This window comes from Gambusia affinis, linkage group LG09 (assembly GCF_019740435.1).
Source record: "Gambusia affinis linkage group LG09, SWU_Gaff_1.0, whole genome shotgun sequence".
NCBI lineage: Eukaryota > Metazoa > Chordata > Actinopteri > Cyprinodontiformes > Poeciliidae > Gambusia > Gambusia affinis.
In genome coordinates, this window is record NC_057876.1 from 24443184 (window position 1) to 24463586 (window position 20403).

At 36.8% G+C, this 20403-nt stretch overlaps 1 protein-coding gene across 1 annotated transcript; it reads right to left on the bottom strand.

Annotated features, from left to right (window-relative positions):
- Positions 1-572: 572 nt before the first annotated feature.
- Positions 573-19253, bottom strand: sparc (secreted protein, acidic, cysteine-rich (osteonectin)). Its single transcript, XM_044127359.1, has 10 exons — positions 19125-19253; positions 8459-8524; positions 7360-7413; positions 6138-6219; positions 5080-5201; positions 4397-4517; positions 3472-3605; positions 2741-2889; positions 1984-2132; positions 573-1048 (listed from the first exon to the last, which is right to left on the bottom strand). The coding sequence occupies exons 2-10, from the start codon at positions 8513-8515 to the stop codon at positions 1020-1022; spliced, it is 897 nt and encodes a 298-aa protein (XP_043983294.1). The 5' UTR covers positions 8516-8524; positions 19125-19253; the 3' UTR covers positions 573-1019.
- Positions 19254-20403: the final 1150 nt, after the last annotated feature.

Sequence of the window (20403 nt, forward strand, 5' to 3'; positions counted from 1 at the left end):
TTATACCCCTGGAATTTAATATAAAATGTTTAAGAAGATTATTCTGATTTATAGGTTTGCAAAACGGTTCAAAACAGTTAAGTATGTATGCTGCATAAGAGAGCAAGACAAGCTTTCTCATGCTTGAAAGTCCCAAAAATTTCAAAAATGTTGCACATAAAAAACAAAGTCTGGCTTGTGGTGCTGTATAGATGTCAGATCAGATCATCTGGGTAAAAAATTCTTTTGCAGAGAAGACTGATGCAGATATGGAGCCATGCTCAGATGTTTTTGAAGACATTTATTCAGAAAACGAACTAGATCGAGCTCTTTATGTCACATAAAAAAAAATAACATGGTGAGAAAAACTCTCAGCCTGCGAGGTTCCCCCCTCATTAGAAAATAATTTTTTAAAACTTATTTTCAAATATAAGCATACACACGCATTGCTTTTAAGAGCACAGATTTGTCTGGAAATTGATTTAAAAAAAATTACAACTTTACTACCAGTAGTCAAACTGCTAAAAAAAATACACAAAATGACAATAAAAAATGAAGGAGCCCACCACCAAAGAAGTGCAAAAACTGAAAAGTAAGTTTAGTAGGAAGCAAGCAGAAGGAGCATTTATTTAGAAACTTTATTTTTGACTTTACAGTTTCATTCTTCTGGTCTCAACTGGTCCCAAATAAAAAAAAGCCCTGAACACATCATGGAACAGACAGCATATAATGATATCAATGTAAATTTACATCGGAGGTGTTTAGTTTTTACCTTACTGGGTTTTTGTTAAAAAACAAACAAAAGAATTGAAATGTTCACAAACACGTGATGTTATTGCAGACTGTGAACTTTTATAGTTTTGGAAGGTTTTATTTTAGTGGTATAGCTAGAAAAGATAATTAATAATAAGAAAGTAACACAGAACTTGCAGTTAGCACCTTAATTGTATTCTCTTTATTAACTTATGGATCATCAACACCTTGTCCGGTTAGTAGCGACTAGAAGTTTGTCTCAAACTGTTGCTGCCTATCAGAGGAACTTAGATGATGAGGTCTTTGTCCACATCCTCTGCAAACACAAAGAAAACATATTGATGAGTTAGAGTGTGATGACAATGTAAAGATCAATTCATATGTACTTACAAAAGCTTAACTCCTAAAAGCCAAACTCAGATTATAATGGAAACCATGTAACAGTTTCTAGACAATAAAAATGCACATATTTCCATATGTGGTGAAAAGGAAGTATGTCCTCATTTAATTCCAAACGGATTCCACACTGTTGTAATTTATAAAACAAACATAAAAAACTAAATTAAACTGCTGTATGTTAAGTACTTTCTTGCTGATTATGTGGTATTTAGGAAGTGCCAGCCATGTCCTGATCATTAAATGCACTTGATCAATATGTTGTAATTAGTGTGATCTCCTCTCTAAAAGTATAAGTTTCAGCAGTTTGCTGCTGTGGTGAATATAGGTAAGTCAACATACTGCTAAGCAGGAAAAACATCAGCAATCATCTTTAATGAGTAACTATTGTAGTCCACCATTCTGAGAACAGTTATAAGGTAATTTAAAAATAATTTGAAGTCCATCACTCAAAAGATTATCTGCAAGTGAAATTATTTAAAGACAGCCGCCAATCTTCCTAGGGGTGCCGGCAGATCCTCCTCAGGGAAAGACCATGCAAAGTTCAGAGAAATGATGAATAAACTCAAGAGTTTTTTCTCAAGCTCTACTGGCTGTGAAAAAAGAATCAAGGTGTTGCAATGGCCTAGTCAAAACCCAGAAATTAACAAGATTGAAAAGTTGTGCTTCCTGGATTTGTAACAAATAATGACAGTGTGGAATCTGTTGTGGTTAAAGGTCAAATTTGCTGTCTTTAAATTTAAATTTCATCAGAGTTTAAATTCTAAAGATAAAACAGAGTTCAGGCTGTGTCAAAAGCTACAGGCTAATATAACAAATTAAACAGGAGCATTTTGTCCACCAAGTGTCACTCACGCTCTTTGATGCCAAAGCAGGAAGCCCACTCCTCCAGGGCGATGTATTTGTCGCTGTCGGCATCACAAGTCTCGAAGAAGCGAGTGGTGCAATGCTCCATGGGAATGAGAGGAGCACGCAGAGGGGCGAGCTCTGAGTGGGTCAGGTATCTGATGAAAAACAAAAACAGCATTAATCATGTTTTATAGTGTAAAAGCTTGACTCAATAAGTCAACTTTTTAAGTCAGGGCAGAAATGATACTTGGATACACTATGTATATTTTCCCCTCCAATATAGTCATTGAACATTCAGCAGGGAAACCAAGACATTCCTCTCTTCAAATACTCTTTGAAATTCCTTCATGGGGATCCTAAAGCAAACCCAGAACTGGAAGGACATATAGTTCTTAAGAAAAGCATCTTGATCAGCCGCCTGAATGCCCTCAAAGGTTCATTTCAGTTCCGGATAAACAGCAGCGTATCACCAGCTCCAAGCAGTATGCATACAAACTCCAGTCACCTACAGGAAGCTAACTTCAGCTCTCCTTACCTTTCCTCCAACCAGTATTTTCCAAAAACACTAAAATACTCCTGGATGGTGGTAATAATGGGAACATTAACTCAAGTTTGGTGCACAAAGCAACCATATCACTACTGGATACATACATTTTTTTTATATATTGAGAGGTGCTAAGTGTATCAGTGCTACTGCAGCATAGTTGAAGGAGCCAAGTGGGTCTCCAAACACATTTCATCAGCATGTTTTCCACATCCTTACCCGTCGACGGGGTGCTGGTCAAGCTGGCCAAACTGCCAGTGGACGGGGAAGATGTACATGTTGTAGTTCTTCTCGAAGTCGCGGGCCAGGAGGTCCAGAGAGTGTTCACCAGCCTGCAGCCTCTTCTCGTTCTCAAAGATCTTCTTCACCTGAAAAACAGGACAGGTATGTTTTTATATCCAAGATTCCTAATGATTCTAAATTCATGAGCAATTTAAAATGTATTTTTAAGAGCAATATGGGATGTTGTGAAGTTAATAATTCAGTTATTTTTGTTTTTCCCCTCATTTAAAAGCAAACCAAACATCACTACAATAAGCCATCTGCTTGCATCGCTTAATTTCTTTAACATCCTGATGCAGCATATCAAGAATGAGTTAAAATATCAGAACAACAGCTTGGAGGGTCATTATTTTGAGATAAACTCTCTAAAGGCTAAACTAAGAGTTGATTCAGGATAGATCGATACAATCCAGCCGGCCAGCTGAAGTGGGCAGGAGAGCAATTAGTCTTTATAAATCAAATCTCAAAATTAAAATTTCTTCAAGTATGTAATCAACTATTTATGCAGCAGCTTAATATTTTATACCCTTTCAAACATGTGATGGTGTCACATTTTTGTTGATTCCAACTATTTAGTGAGTTGCAGGCTTTTGATCAAGAAATGTTTGTCACAATGGCTAAAAAGAGGAAAAGCACTCATGCATGTCTTTTAATGTGCATTTTCTCACCCTAAGCTTCTGCTTCTCGGTCAGCATGTTGTTGTCCTCGTCACGCTCGTACAGAGTCACCAGAACATTCTTCAGCCAGTCCCTCATGCGGAGAGGGAACTCGTTCAGCTCGCTGTCCAGGCAGGCCTCGATGTCTGCACAGAGCAAATAAAGTCATCATTTAATACAAACAATTAATATAAACTTTAAAGCATATGCTTAACATTTTTCTTTAATGACTTAAGGATAACTATTCTTATAAGACAAAACATTTTACAAGTTTTGCAAACTTCAAACTGCATTTGTCTTTAATTAGTTTGATTAAAGACAAATGTTTGTTTTTTCTTCATCTTACCCATGAGCTCATGTTTAACTATTTAATATGATTCATATCTGTTTATCCTCAACTATGCCACAGACTGAATACTGTTTTCTTCTTCTAAGCTGAGATGTGCCGTGATCTCCATCCGAACCCCACAGCCCTGACTCATCTCCCTGAGCTGCCTGTGTCATGTTCAGAGAGAACAGACAGAGAAATGCAGCCAGCGTGTCTGGACAGAGCCAGCAGGATCCGACATGACAGTCCAACCCACCCATCAATCTCAGCAGAGAGTGCAGACATGAGAAGAGACAGTACTCTGAGAGTCTGATGTAAGAGCCGAGCTCGGCTTCAACTCCTTCACTTTTTCACACATGTGCGAGGGAACTATGCTGCACATGTACACAAGCAAGACGCTGGTGAAACCAGCAGGGTGTCAAAACAAATAGTAGTCCAATCCACAAAGTGGCACAAGAGAAAGAGGCAGAAAGTCTACTTAAGGTTTGCTTTTCCTTTACTTAACTAATATCAGCAGATCTTAAATCGTATTGCATCCTCTTGAGTTATACACTGCAGAGAGTCTTGCATTATAGTATTATTTAGTGTCGGAAGAGTTCAAGCACTCACATTTGCAGGGTCCAATGTAGTCCAGGTGCAGCTTGTGGCCCTTCTTAGTTCCCTCCAGAGCACACTTGGTGGCAAAGAAGTGGCAGGAGGAATCGTAGGTCTTGTTGTCAGTACCGCAGACCTGGAAACAAAAATCAACTCAAGTAAAAATGCAGCGGTTTATAAAATAGATGCTAACTTTATTAGAGACAAATGTATTTTCACACAAATGTTTTTGACCCCTTTCAAACTGAGAAGTTTAGAAAAAAAATCCGTCTTAGGTTTGGATACATTTATGCAGCGCAGAATTATATGGTTACCAATAGTTTCTACAAAAAGGTCTTTAAAAAATATATAACTGAAGCATTTTTACTTATTCTCCTTTTCTTTTTTTAGTTCATCGAGATGCTGTAGATTCTAAACTTGTGAAATCCTATAGGAGGAGACTAAGTGTTGCACTTTTGACAAAAGGTTATACATTAATGGTATATATGACTTGTTTATATGGCTCATCGTTCTCCGCATGGGTTGTAAATGTTTTACCCAAACTAAAGAAAGCACTGCTGACTCTTGGTGAGAAAGAGGGGGAACAATGGGGAAAATCAGAGTGTGTAATGTTTATTTGCTCTTTTTACAAAAAGTACCTCATGTTGAATAGATATTATGTAAGATAGGTGATAGATAGGTATCACCGGTTAACTCACATGCTCAAACTCTCCTTCGGCAGCAGGGCAGGTGGAGGGGTCCTGGCACACACACATGGGGGTGTTGCTGTCATCGACCTCACACACCTTGCCTTTCTTGCAGTGGTAGTTCAGGCAAGGATCTACAAGAAAAAGCAAAAATACATTAAAGCGGAAGTTAAGGACACAATTTTGTAAAAACAAAATAGCTTCAGCAAAATTGTTCAATATTTTAGGTTCTTAATTTTTACTTTAGCTGCTGCTGTTTGTGCATTTTGATTTATATCTCAGTTTAAATTATTGAATCATTGAACCAAAAGTTTGAATCTTGTGAAAGTTATTATCCATTGTTGTTCAAACTACATCTTTAATTTTCAGTTCTACTTTTTGTTTTTTGAACATATTTCTCAATCTTGGGCATGAAAACAAACAAAAAATAATCATGAGCTACATGCTTGAACACAATTGGAAAAGAGAAAGTGCAAAAAAATGTGAAGTATACTCTTTAATATGCCCTAAACTGTTTTAAACAGCCTGTAGCCTCTCCAGTCTTTAACCTTTGCTGCTTATTGAGTTTTCTGTGGTTGAATTGCCTCTTTAAGCTGGGTGGAACATATAATCACAGGCATCTGCATGCAGAACCAGGCAGTCTGTCATTATGTCTGCTTAGTGTGCCAGCTTGAGCCTGGAGCGAACCCTGAAACCTCTGCATAGCTGCACCCAGTCTCCAGAATGCAGCCGAAATACTTTAAGGTTGTTTATCAAAGAAGGCTGTTGCTGTGGATAAAAATAATTGAAAAGCCTTTCGTGTCAAAATTAATCCTCTTAGACATGTTTGCACAAAAGTATAATCATGCATACCTGGGTGTACCTAGATTTAAAACTCTTCATGTGGAGAATTAGGCTGTGCTGAAAAACTCCCAGACATTGTTTACACTACGTTTATACTTTATTTGCATTAGGTGTGAACTTGGTTCCAAACAAGCCATTTAGAGTTAGTTTTAGAGGGTTTGGCTTCCTGCTGAAGCAAGAGATGTTTATGGTTTTAGATAACAAATCTTCCTATATTAACCACTTACTCTCAACAACATCTTCAATCTCGATGGCTTCATCAAACTCTCCAACCTCCACCTGGACTGGGTTGGTTCCCACCTCTGTTTCCTGGAACGCAGCACATGTCAGAGGTCAGGCATTGAACAAATGATCAATAATCTTTTGGAACATCTAGTTTCAGATTCATTTCTTCATGGTTTCCTCAAACTGCTCATTGTTTGCCTTCAAAAAGGCTTGAAACATCACCAGTTCTCCCTGAAGGCCAATGGAGTCTAAGAGACCAGAAGATCCAGCAATAAAATAACAGCTGGATCCACATGTGGCCAGGCCAAAAAAAGAAAACAAACCTAATGGTTTCCTGGCTAGCTTAACCAGTGGCTAAAATTAACAGCTGTGGGATCTCTGGTCCCGCTGGACCTCTGGAGCAGGAAACCATAAAACGTTCACATGAAAGCCCAAGATTTTCTTTTAAATAAATTTGTCTAAAATCCAGGGCTGCTGAAAACATATTATGCTGTTGAAGCTGGTATTTTCTTACAGTAAGGGAAATTACTGAACATAACGCAAATTTTCCTTATTGGCAATTGACAAGTAAAAGTGTTTTGAGGTGCAATTCTGGCAGAGAGATTGAAAGCTGCAATTTTTACTGCTATTATCAGTCACGGGGCTGACAATAGCAACACAAACTCAACTTTCTGCTGTTTTACTTGCTGCAATTAATGACTTAATTACAGCATGTTAGTTAGCTGCTAATGTTTAAACAGAAGTTCACAGCTTCTACAAGTCTGTGAAACAGTTCTCTGTCTTCAAATCTATAAGACCCAAAGCCCTGTCACAGATCAAATTTAAGAACAGCTGTGTGGTTTGGAAAACACATCACAGATGCCTAACAAAAGAAATGTCTCAGAAGAAAAAAAAGTATTTAAAAGTTTATACTAGCTTACAGAATCAGGACAAATGAAATGTTAGTTTATGTAAGATAGTTGTTCATTATTTCCCTCCCACTAATGTTGCTGTTATTGTGTTTTACAGAGAAACCCCACAAAATAAGAAATTAACTAGCACTTTAATGTCAACCAAGTAATTTTTTGTGCTTCAGAGAATTTTTGCGGTTCTCTCAAGGGATTTCCTGAAATATTGAAATAAAATTATAGGGTTTTAGTCAAGATAGAGTGAACGAAATCCAATGAAGAAGAAATAAATTGGTCTTGCAGGAAAAAAAACAACAAAAAAATCATCTGGACTGACCTCAACAACTGGCTCTTCAGTAACCAGCTCCTCCACAACTGGCTCCTCCTCAGTCTGCAACACAAAAACAGGAATGATCTGATTACAGACACACAGAACGTCCACACAATGAAAAATTTAATATACGTGAACGAGACAACAGAGCAACTCTCAGTGGAGGAATTGGTCTTGGAAAAATTGTTAATCCAAACAAACTTTACATGGGAAAGCACACCCACAGTTAGAACTGCAGAGGAAGTCTATTAAACAATGAGGTGTGATCACAGGAAAGAAGACGTCATCGAGAACAGTGAGTACAGAGTGGAAAGACAGTTCTTCCTGGCTCTGCCTCTCAGACTTCATTGTTATCCTGAGCTATGCCTGTAGTTATGCTGCTACATGTTTAGGACCACATTTCCTCTCATTCTTCTCATACTACTCTTCTATTTGCATTAATTGGTGTTATTTCAACTATTATTTTTATGTTTTCTCTCAGTTCTTTCTACATCTAGACTGGCGTTTGGCTTTGATACCTTTATGAAGGAGAACATCGGCTGACATAATGCTGTTATCAACAAATCTTTCTACCTCTTTAGTTATTAACTTTTTACTTTCCTTTGACACAGAAATTACTACTATATCAATTCTTCAGTTTATTTTTGAGTATTTGCTCTACCTTCTCAAATCCCACAGTAGGTCATGGCTGATGGCCACTTTTACCGAGTCAGGTTCTGGTTCTGTTGCCAATCTCTTCCTATTAAATAGGAGTTTTTACTCCCCACTGTCACTACATACATGCTCCAGTATGAGGATTGGTATAAAGCCATCCACACAACACTAAATGGTTGTCCAAGACAAAATGCTGCAAGTCACTGACTCGATGGGTTTCCTTAGCGAGAAATTTTGTAGCTAATTTCAGTTATAAGCTGAGTTTAATGCATGTTGGATAATTACAATCAATTGAAAAATGTGTGATTGAATTGAAATTGTTGCTTGTAAAGTGCCTTGAGGTTACACTTATTCTGAAATGGCTCTATGTAAATAAGCTGAATGGAATCAAGAAGGGAAAATGCTCACAAAAGGATAAGGACTAAAAATGGCCGCAGAGGCTTGAACTTACAGGAGCAGCGATGGCGTGGCCAGCCAGGCACAGGAGGAAGACGATCCACACCCTCATCTTCAAAGACTGTAAGGAAAGAGAGAGAAACAATTAAAGTTTTCTATATGTCATTAAATTAAAGAGTGCAGGAGATGCTTTAGAACAGGGGCCTCAAACTCCAGTCCTCAAGGTGTCCTACAACTTTTAGATGTGCCTCTGCTGCACCACATCTGAATAGAATAATTAGGTCATTAAGGCTCTAGAGATCGGATCTACACAAGGAGGAGGTAATTAAGACATTTCATTCCAGCGTTTTGTACCTGTGGCACATCTAAAAACTGCAGGACAGCGGCTCTTGAGGACTGGAGTTTGAGACCCCTGCTTTAGAATAACAGATGACATAAAGCCTTAATATATTTGTGTAAACATTTGCAGTTCCACTTCTTTATTTGTTCTAGATGTTGTTTTCAGAATTTTATGTGCATTCAGGGATAAACTTCTCAGAGTTTTTGTGTGAATACAAATTTCACTAACTTCAACATCTTAGTTTATAAAGCATGGAGATGCATTCATTCCTGATCAAATGACCTGTGCAGCTGAAGAGGTCAGATGACAGGAGAATTTTGGAAGGAATTTTGACACTGCGAATAAGATGGACAATAGCAAGCACATTCTGACTGAGTTTATTATAGTTTATTAAGTATTTGAAAACCCACAGTGATTGTTGCACTCTAGAATCTGACCAAAAGCATTATATTAAGAATAAAGTCAGCTAATTTTAGTACGGTACTTCTTGGTTGTTTTATGACAATCAGGTCTTTAAATCTAAGCGTGCACTCTGTCATGTCATGTCTATGTTCAGTTTTGAAATCTTTTGTATCCAGACCTTTCTTTCTTCATTATGTTTTAATGACATTTTTTGCATTTTAGGAGGAATTACTGGTTTGTTCTGTTTTTTAAAGTATTTGGCACAGTTGAGGATATTTCTGATCCTCACTTGTCTTGGTTTTCAACTCCCTGCATCTGCTCTTCATCAGTCCTTATTTAGTAATCACCACTTTGGTTTCCTGTTTATGTTTTCTGGTTTTGTGTCTTGCTGACAGTTTGTTTTAAGTTGGAGGATTAAAGATCTCCAAACCATCTTTCTCAAACAATTTGAGAACACATCACATATTATGTGAGTCCAGACTTTAGAAATATGGATTTTGCAAAATATCAAGGTAAATTTGGTGATGGACATCTTGTTTTTTTACTAGTATTTTCCACATCCAGTCAGTCTGTTTCTCTACTCATGTAATGTCATAATAATGCATCATCTAGTTTGGTAATCACTTAAAAAGTGTGGTTGTTTTTACATTGATCTTAATGCAGAGATTATTTACTTTTTAAATGGAAAAAAGAAAAGAAAACTAAAACACACACACACAGTGGAAAACCCCAAATAAGCATTAGCTAGATGAAAATCAAGTTAACTGTACAAATGGCGAGGATTCAAACAAGTTTCTAGGGAATCACCAGCCATAGACAAGTGATTTTGGACACACATATGGAAACCATTTGAAAAACTGAGCCTGCTGAAAAGAAACTAGCAACACAGTTCAAGGGAGGTGATTAAGAATTACTGCAGATAGTGTCACACATGAGGATGTCCACTGAAGCTTAACATATATTATATACCTGCTCTCTATTAAACACAAAAGTAAAGTCAGTAAAAAACATGCTTGAATCATAATGCTTGTTTTGAATCTGCTTGTAGGATTTATTTTAAATAACTTTTAACTCAATTATAGCAAATTGTAATATTAAAAGAGACTCTAAATATTAAATGTCTAAAAACATTTATATGTACTGCACAAATCTTCTGACACCTGTCAATGTTTAAACAACCCACTTATCCACGGTCTGTGGTTACGCCTTTGTTCAAGGAACTTCATTAGAAAATAATCTTATGAGTTCAAAGAGGATTTTTGCATTGTGCAGCATCAATCAAAGCACATAGTAGCTACTGAATGTGTCAAATTAAGCTTGAGAAATGTTTCTGCACACAGGCTGTGTTGACATTTGAGTGGAAACTGGCGTGTCAACAGGCTCCTGTCTTTATATCCACTTTCAGTCAACATTTTCCCTCAACTGAGGCAACATGTTTTCATTCCTCACTTCTTCCACTCAGGTCTCAGCTTCAAAATAATTACCTCCAACATCTTTTCTGAATTTTCCTTTTATTAATATATATAAAAAACCAATACAAGTAGTACTTGTAATAATATTATGGTTATGGAATTAAAATATAACCGAAGCCACCTAAGCAAATGTTTATTACCACGTGTATGAGATTTCAGTTAGTTTTATCATTTGCTCCAATTTTTTACAAAATTATAGGAACTGAAATGTTTATACAATGTTTGAGAGAACACTATTGTGTTACAACTTTTCAAACATTTCATAATTTGTTTAAAAGACTGTTGAAGCTAAACTTTTGCTTCATCTTCTACAAATATTGTGACTGCAATTGTGTGATGTTTGTTTATTATCCCAGTTCCTTGATGATTACAACATAAATTAGACCTCTATCAACAATTTCACTCAATTTATGCTAAATCTGATCTTTCAGATGGATTTTCTGCACAAAACACAAGAAAGAGTCGCCCTACTTTTAAGCATGGCAACTGGTTGTTATTCAGTTTAAAGTTTCTTGCCTTTTCACCACAAAATCTAACATGAGACCCATATTTTGGATTTTTTTATCTATGACTACAGTACTATTATTGAACATAATCTGTTTGAAAATGTCACTTTATTAATTCAAAAGAACATAGTGCATATTTTCTGTTTTAGCTGCCATGAGAAAAGTCTTTGTCTGAGGATCTGTTTCTCCCCTCGAGCGTCCTCTAAGAGCATTCGTTGTTTGAAACTCAATGAAGAACTTCTCTTGATGTAGAAGGAATAAAGGTTCCTTTGTTTGGTAAAGGAGTGTTGCATTGCTTAGTCTTTCTCTTTCTGTGTAGATTATTCCCTTCTTCATCTCCATGTAACCAGCTGTTTCCCCCAAACATCCAAAAAGGTCTGTTAGGCATCGAAGACTCATGTTAGCAGAGGCCAAGTGTAAAAGTCAAAGTCCGAATTGTTTTAAATAAATAAAAAAATCTGAAAAAAAAAAACCCCATAGACAAACAGCCTTTCTTTTGGTATTGCTTTTTTTTATTATTATTTTTATGCAGTAACAGAGCAGTAATATAGACAGATCTTAAAGGGAAGATGAATAAAGTTTATGCTTTTTTAAACCAATACCAATTGGAAAATTCAACTTTGTAAAGTTTCTTCATGATGTGGGATTGGTTTCAAGACTGAAGAAGCTCTTTGCTGAGTGGAATTAAAGTATTCATGACACGAAGCATCAGAATAGGCTCACATGTTCAGACTCATGCAGTGAAAGGATACATATTTTGTTTGCATTCAGTAATCTGTTGTCTGACAAACCTTCCAGCAGAGAGAAATTATTCTGACATTTAAATGAGAGAGGTTTGCTGTGTTGTTCTGCAAACACACTCAGCTGTGTCTGACAGGCCTGTTTGCTTTGGGTTTAATTTGAATTCTTTTCTGGCAGTGAGTTGCACCTAGAGACAGTAGAAAAAGACAGCAGAGTCATGCTGTACTGCAACAGTAACTATGTGGTACCTTCATATTTAATCTTCAAATTACTGAACTTGTCCTCTTCATAAAATTAACATTGTGGTGGAAATCAATAACAATAAGAAACGTAATCCGTTTTCAAAATGTACAGCAGTTATTACTACAACCATTATCCCTCTACCACCACAAGACAGAACAGCCATTTACAACCAGTTAAACCTGAAGCACCTTAATAAACAATAACAGCTGAACACAACTGTGTAACTCAAAGCCTTTACTGCAACCATACATTTTTATTTTGTTAAACCATTGTTTACCTTCATCCTGCTTATGTGCTGTGATTGGGTCCTTCCACATAAATAATAATAAAAAAAACTCTTTAAATAGCAACCAAAACAACTTTTAGTCAACTTTCACTCATTTAGTACTGAAACCCATTGGAAATAAAATGAGGAGAAGATGTTGGGGGAATTCCTACCTGTGACCTTTAAACCATGAAATTCCCAACAGCCATAGATGCTAATGCTATTTACTATAAAAAATAAATAAATAAATGAATGGCATAAACAAATAAATGTTTCAGTCTGTATATTTGCTTTTGGCCTCTTGTCAAAGAAAAATAAATCTCCAAATTAAGTTTGAAATGTATAACTAGGATGGTACATGAAGCCAGTAGCTCACTATAATAATTGTATTAAACCTTCCAAACTTTCCACCATAAGCTACTCAATAAGAAATTGTAGTTAAAATGTTGAGCACCACTTTAAAATGATTGCCTTACACACTTTTGCTTTGTTATGCTTGTGCTTAATGACAATGAAAAAGGAGCCTTCAGCACCAGTTGTGTACATAATTTTGACAAGGTGTGGATTATAAAGAAGTATCAACAATAAATTCAAAACTGTGTAACTGTGTAGATTGTTCTGGTACAATTCTTCCATATTTTGTGCTGTTAAAGTTGAAAGTACATTTATATGACCTAAGACCTGCAGGTTGGTTACCAGTGTTGTCTTGAGTGTTGTTCTTAAAGATTAATATTGATTCTTGGTTTCACCAAAAGTTTGTTATACAGAACTTCCAATGCACCTTTATCACTACAAAGCAAAGTGTTTAAAGCAAGTGTCTGCTGTTTGAGAAGGTCCATAAATACCAAGCCAGGAAGTCAAAAACCTAAAACCTAGAGGTGGAAAATTACAGAACCTTTGGCAGGGGACACAGATGCTGTGTCCAAATAATTTTCACAAGTGTGCTTTTGAAGAGGCAGAGCTAACAAAAAGCTTCTGGCGAAGAAGAACTCATTGGCAGATATGAATAAGACGTCAAAACGTACTCTGGAAGGGGAGAAAACAGAAATGGTGTCATCTCTAAAGTGTGTGGCATCAATATTTGACTTGAAGAGGCCTGATGTACTCGTTATTTAGTTTTAAAAGATTCCTGTTTTGTCGAAGAGTCAGGATGGAGGAGGCGGGACTAACTGACATAACAGCAAAACAAATTATTTTATTTGGAAAGTTGCTCTCATAATCAAACAGGACTGAGGCTAAAAGGGAAACTTCAGGCTCATAAAGGGGCCCCTTCTCCCCACAAATCTATTTAATTTGGGTTAGTTAGGTAAGCAAGTGTAAACTTGCTTTGGAGGAAAACAGCCTGAGCTCGAACTGTCACCAATTCACATTTCTCCTCTAGTTTTGCAGTAATATCTGTTGCTTTTTCCACTGGAGCTTAGAAGGAATTCGTTCTCACCCTCCTCTGTGACATAACAGGCAGGTTTTGGAGGATAAACAGTCTGTGTGACAGCAAACAGTCTGGACAAACAACATCGGGAACAGAGAAATATTTGCAAAACCTCTCAGAATGAAGACTGATTTCCTGTGTCTGCACCAAGCCCCAGAGGTAGATGGAATAAATTAAAGAAATACTGTTATAATATAAGGAGTGTATGATGGTTGACTTGTATCTCTATGATATATACAGACAGAGCTTAAGTTTGAACCTGAAAATATCTCCAGTAATTTGCAATCTTTTATATAATGTTGCTGGCTCTTTATTTGTACATTTATTCCTACATATAAGACGCTGTCTATCTGTCTGATCAAACCAGAACAGGGATGACATCTTTGATGACATCCTCCACAATCTGGATGGATTTTATGGGGCAGCAGGACCAAACAAATAAAGAAGTTAAGCAGGTCAAACAAGTGCTTGAAAGTTTGTCGAGACACATAAGAAGGGTAACATTGCTTTAGCAAGTGTCTAATTAATTTGAAGAACATTTAATGAGGTTGAAACTGTTGCATGAAGAATTTGGTCCCCTCTCTTGCTGAATTTGTAAGTTTGCTCTCTTAAGGAGAAATGATCAGTTTTCTATTTTTAAGAAAGAATACAGTTCAGAGAAAATGCAGAACACATACTTAAAATAAAACAACATTTGGAGTTTTTAAGCTGCTGCTAGGTAACTTGAAGGGTCAGGTTCATCCAAGGATTGTCTATAAGATGAATCACTCCATGACCTTAATGTAATCTTTCTTTGGCCACTGTTCTGTTTCCTTGGTGTTGTTTTGAGTGATTGTCAAGATGAAAGACCCGGCTGTGACCAATCTCCAGTGTTTAAAGCAGTGCTAACAAAGTGTCTTTAGATCAGAAACAAGCTCCTTCTGTGTAGTTGTGAAATGATGATCTGATGGAGGCACCATGACCAGTTTTAAATAAAGTAATCAATTAATTAGTTTTATTCTTCATGATAACCTCCTTGCAGAAAGTCTGCAGCCTTTCTCAGAATTGTTCAGATTTTTTATCTTGATGTCATTTAAAGTTGGAATAGAAGAAGCTGATTTAAAGTACAGTTGTACTTTATAGATACTGCCAAAAGCAATCAAAAAAGGTGTTATCTGTTCTCAAAGGAAAAGTTATATTTAAGTACATTTTACCCAATGATTTTAATATAAATCTCATATTTTACTGTTTTATAAATATCTTACATTGTCAACACCTTTCTCATTTTGGTTTTTTCATAAATCTTACTTTTTGGTTGTGCTTCTGGTTCAGGCAGTTAAAAAGGTGCACTCCTGTTGGCCTGCAGTGACTAACAAATTCAATTTTCCTCCCTTGAGATTATTGGCACACCCATTGAATGGCCTGGACAAAGAGTAGTTTTCATGAAAGGCACCTGTGTGAAGGTGGAAGAGAAAAGTCAGGATCTTTGTTAGCCTGGGCTGTTGGTCACCTGACCTCTTTGTAACTCAGATTTTCCCTTCCCCCGTTGGAGCTAATCGGATCAAATCCCATGAGTCTGTGAGAGACCCGGCAGACGTGGCAGACTTTTCTTCTACCGCTTCACAGTTTTTGCAGCAATAAGTTGTTTGTTGCGTCTCAAAACCATAATGTGATTCCCTGAGTTGAACCACTTTTAGAACCACTGCTAAAAATATTTCTTCAATTTTGTTAATAAATTCCAGTTGTGTTTTTGATCTGAACCTGAGATTGTTTAAGCTTTTTTCAATGTGGATTCTGATCAAATCAAGTAATCAAAAAGTGTATTTGTATTTCTGTCCTATAAATGAAAGTTGGTACATTTACTCAACATGTAAAAAAGAGCCTTTTAGCCTTTTAAAAGGATAAAAGGCTAAAATAGCAGAGGTAGTGTCTTTTTACAAATTTTATTCAATTTGATACCACAATTAATGCAGATTAGAGATTTCTCTAATTTGTTACAAATCACAAAAAACAAAACAAAAAAAAAAAAACAATTCACTTTGCAGCACCTGGCCAAAGGTGTAAAGCCAATCTCATTATAAACAGGAAAATTTCTTAAGAGCAATTTTGGGGGAGTCAGCAAAGACACAGTGAAAAGTAACTTAAAATGTGGTTTAAAAGTTTTTTAAACCACATTCAAGCTGCACGACCAAAAATGACTAGTAATGCATATCAACAAGCTATTGAGAAATAAAACTAAAATTCAAATGTTGCTTCTATGCAAGTTTCATTCAGTCTGACTGATCTAATCACTGCTACACCTTTACAAAAATTTAACGTTCTAAATAAAAAAGCTTTAATGAGTAACTGCTATTAATAAAATTCCTCATAAACATTGATTTATAGAAACGGCTCCCAATACAAGTAATGGGCTATTTAAATTAGAACTTGTTAAGTTGCTTTATTTTTAAGCCTTTTTTAGTTTTGCAGTGTCTTGGATGATTGAGAACCAACAAGTAGATAGAAATGAATATGTGTGAGGTATTATAACTTAAACATAACACTTAAAGCACCAGGGTTTATATGGAAAAATATTCAGATTTTATTTTGTGGTTTTAAAGGCTCTACGTTGAAGACAGTGTGAAAAAAAGACATAAATTTCTGTTTCTTCTATCTGTTCTCTCTTCTGATCTGTTTGCCACCCCTCAGCCCCTCCCTTCCGTTTCAAACTCTTCTAATTAACTGAGTTAAAGAGCTAAATATGATGTTTTCTACCTTTGACAAAAAAGCTTAGGTCTAAGAAAGCAGTGTAGCAGTTTGCTAATAAGGCAGCTTATCATGATTCAGCCAATGAAACAACAAAGTACGGTCTGATCTTTATTGTTAATGTGTTTCTTCTTATTGAGTAGTGAAACTAAATAAAAAGTTTACATGTCTTTTGCTATATCCTCATTCAGCGGCTCCGCCGAGCCTGTACCGCTCCTCCTACACTTTGGACTGAACCATTGTTCTAACAACGGTAGGGGGGGACCCCGAGAATTTAATCATTCTCTTTTTATTCTGAGATAAATGTCAGATTTATTTCGTTTCTTGTTTCTTTTGCCTTTTCGTATTGATATTATTTAAATGCAAATGTTTCTTCAATGATTTTTTTTGTTTTGGAGGGGGGTAACAATTCGAGTCTTTTCCAATTTTGGGCGGTCCGGATCCCCCATCCCTTCGGGATTTACACCTACGCACCTGGCCAAATCATATTGCTTTTTATCAACATAATCAAAGATATACAAAAGTTTGAAAAAATGAAAATGAAATGTGTGAATCAAAGAAATTGGGAAATGTGTGTCATCCAATGTTTGATTAGTGACTTCCTAGATGCTTTTGCAGAAAATGGCGTCTCTGACCGAATGTTATTTTTGTTACATGGCATGTTGTGTCTGCCTTGTTCAAAATAAATCATCCAGCAAATCTCTGAGAGCAAGTTATATTTTTAGCTGGAGTTTAATTGCTTTGGTCTTTAAGAGGTTATTTAAATAAAACAAATAGTTGTGCTTATGATTGGAAGCACGCAAATGTGCACAAAGGTTCTACCTTAGTAGTTCAAATTTCATCCAAAAACGTAGAAACAAACAGTTCTAGCAATTTGCCCTAGAACTTTTCTTAGGCAATCAAATCAAAACAAAAATGAGTCTCTATTATTCTCTAATCTATTACCATTTCATGCCTCAATTCTTCATGCCTGCTAGGTTTTTCCTCTTATTTTCCTTCTCAGAGGAACAATATCCAGATTTTTCCTTTCCACGTCAGCCTAGACAGCACCACAGTCCTCCTTCTTCCTGTCCAGAGATTACAGCTTTTCTGGATCAGTTTTCCACAGCATCCTTAGGTCCAACACCACCTCCCTCTTCTTTTCTCCTCCCCTCCTTCTCTTTTTCCTCCTCCAAACACTTCTGCCCAGACCTGCCACCTCAACAATTAGGCACCGGAGACTCAGTTTCGGCTTCCCTCTCAATGATGCCAACACATTACTGTGCTTTATTCCCTCTAAATGAGCCTTCAGAGAAATCTTAAACAGGTGTGACGAAAGAGGAAAACAAGAAGTGTTTCTAAATGAAGACAAGGGAGGAAATTTCTCTGGCGGCATAGAAAATTTAGTCCATTGTAGCTTGTTTTGGTGTTAACATTTGTAGTACAACTAGTTTTTAACTAAATGCAATATTAATCAAATTTACAGATACCTACCTTTTCATGTATGTAGCTACAACAGCGATTGTCATATGACATTTAATCATTTCTGACAGATTTTCAGAGCTCAGATAAAGAGCTGTGATCCATAAAATGTCTTGCCAAATCAGATGGAAATCATGTTTCTAACCAAACTAGAGAAGCTATTTTTTGTCTGACACCAGACCTGTGCATAAAAACGACTTTCTGAAAGTTTCTACATGGTTGTAAGACAAAGGAAATGATCAAATTAAAGGATTTTTAGGTGTCTGGTTTGACTCACAGCAAACAGCTGGTAACTGATCACCACAGCAACCCGCATTCCTTTACATGGGAGTAATCAAGGAATGGAGTCATAGAGGAGATGGAGGGAGGGAAGCAGAAGAGAGGGTTATCTGTGGAGAAATGCTCTCATTTCTCTGCCTGGCTTAACTGAAATGTTATCCCTTTTTATCCCTCCCTCTTTTCTTTCCCCATTTTTCACAAGCAGAAATTGATACCCTCTGCAAAACTGGGAAATCTCAAAGCAGCAAAGAGCATGGCACTTAATGCATCAAACTAAAGTAAAGAATAAATTTAGCTAAGAAAGGAAAACAAAAATTAACCTGCAGAAATACTTGTTTGCATCCCTTCTCCCCTACACCAGTGTCCAAATTCCTCTTCCCCCTCCTCCTCCTGTTGCCGATGTGGCACACAATATCTCCACAGTCAATAATCTCCCAAATCACAGACTGTGTACATTTAATGAATGATTTTCCTGGCAGCTGTTTGAACAACAAAGAAGCCATTTTCAGCACATTCCAGTTTGAAATGCTTGACCGTAAGTTAATTTGAAATAAGTTTGCCTAATCAGAAAGACTTTAAATTAGGACTGTAGGGAAAGGTAATGTGAGCAAATATATAAATAAAGATTCTACCTACTTTAGGAAAACAGAAACTCTTTTGAAGATAATTTCTGAAATCTTACAATGATGAAAACAAAATTTCCCCACACCCATCAGTGGCCAAATTTCACCTTGAAGAGCAGTTTTACAGCTGAATGCCAAAATAGTTGCACAAGTTGCAGAAAGCTTTAACTCAGAGCTCAAATAAAGAGAAATATCAATCTAAGGCAGCAACTGCTGGGCAGAGTGAGACCTCTTACCTTCAGCTTTGCAGAGCTGGGACGCTTGGAGAGAAGTCAGCCGTGTGCAGGGCCCCGGGAAGATCTAACTGCCTCACCAGTTCACTCAGAAGACATTTGCAGTGGGACGTCCCAGTCTGGACACAACTCTTGCCCCCCTCCTCCCAGTCTCCTCCTGCATTGGTGGGATGGGCTTAAAACTAACTCTCCGCTCCCTTAGGCAGGTGGAAGTTCAAGAGTCCTGCTTGGGAAATTCACTTAAGTTTCTTTACAGATGTCTGAGGTTGAGCATGTTTTATCATTTTCTGGCAAGTCTGTCTATAAAATAGACAAAAAAACCCCCATGTAATTTAGTTACTTCAATTTCTTTGATGCATAAAGCTTAAAGTGTGGCTAAAAAAGAAACTGAATTATTAAAAATAAACAACTCAGATTTAAAGTGACAACATGTTATCTGCTGTGTGTACGTCCAAAAAATACAAAAATATGAGCAACGGTTAAAGGCTGCAATTTACATTTACCAACATAACACCCCAAAACCATCAGTACCCCCACATCTGTCCATGTTCCAGCTCACAGCAGTATTGTCTTGTTGGTGCTTATCCATCAAATGCAACTATCAGAAATGTTGTCTGTCATGGCTTCACATTTCATGGTGTGGCCATCGCATTCAGTGATTGATTTGGGAAGGCGTCAGTGGGAAAAAAAACAACAATATCATAAAGATCAAGGAACATACATTTTTAATGTAGCAATAAAAATGTGAAAACGTTTAGAGATGAGTCAGGTAATAAATTGAATCTGACCATCTCATGTAGCATTTTAAATAAGAACGAGACCAAGAGAACCGTGGTAACTCTGGAGGAGTTGCTGAGATGCACAGCTCAGGTCGGAGAGTCTGTTAACAACATATCTATTCATAGTGCACTTTACAATGTAGAGGCTTTAGACGAGAGCAGAACAAAGAAAGAAACTGTATAAAGAAAATTATCAGAAGTCTTCCTTATAATTTGCCACCAGCCATGTATAAAGGAAAGATGTTGGTTGGTAAACAGTAGAACATGGTGGCAGCAACAATGTAATCATGCTGTGGGGATGCTTTTCTTTTTCAGGAACAGGCAAGCTGATCAAAGCTGATAGCCAGATGGAAGAAGTTAAATACCGGGGAGAATTGGTATAAAGCTTCCCAAAGTCTTAAAAGCAAAGCTGTAATGACAAGGTTAGAATGCCTCAGTCAAAGTTCAGACCTTCATTAAATTGAGAATCAGTGCTGAGACTTAAACTCTGTTTTCACAGATGT

Excerpts from the sequence above, each read along its gene's own strand:
- sparc (XM_044127359.1), bottom strand. The coding sequence starts at position 8,515 with ATGAGGGTGTGGATCGTCTTCCTCCTGTGCCTGGCTGGCCACGCCATC. Across the intron at positions 6,220-7,359 it reads CTGAAGAGCCAGTTGTTGAG|GAAACAGAGGTGGGAACCAA; the intron begins GTCAGTCCAGAT and ends GCTGCGTTCCAG. Across the intron at positions 1,049-1,983 it reads CTGCTTTGGCATCAAAGAGC|AGGATGTGGACAAAGACCTC; the intron begins GTGAGTGACACT and ends TTGTGTTTGCAG.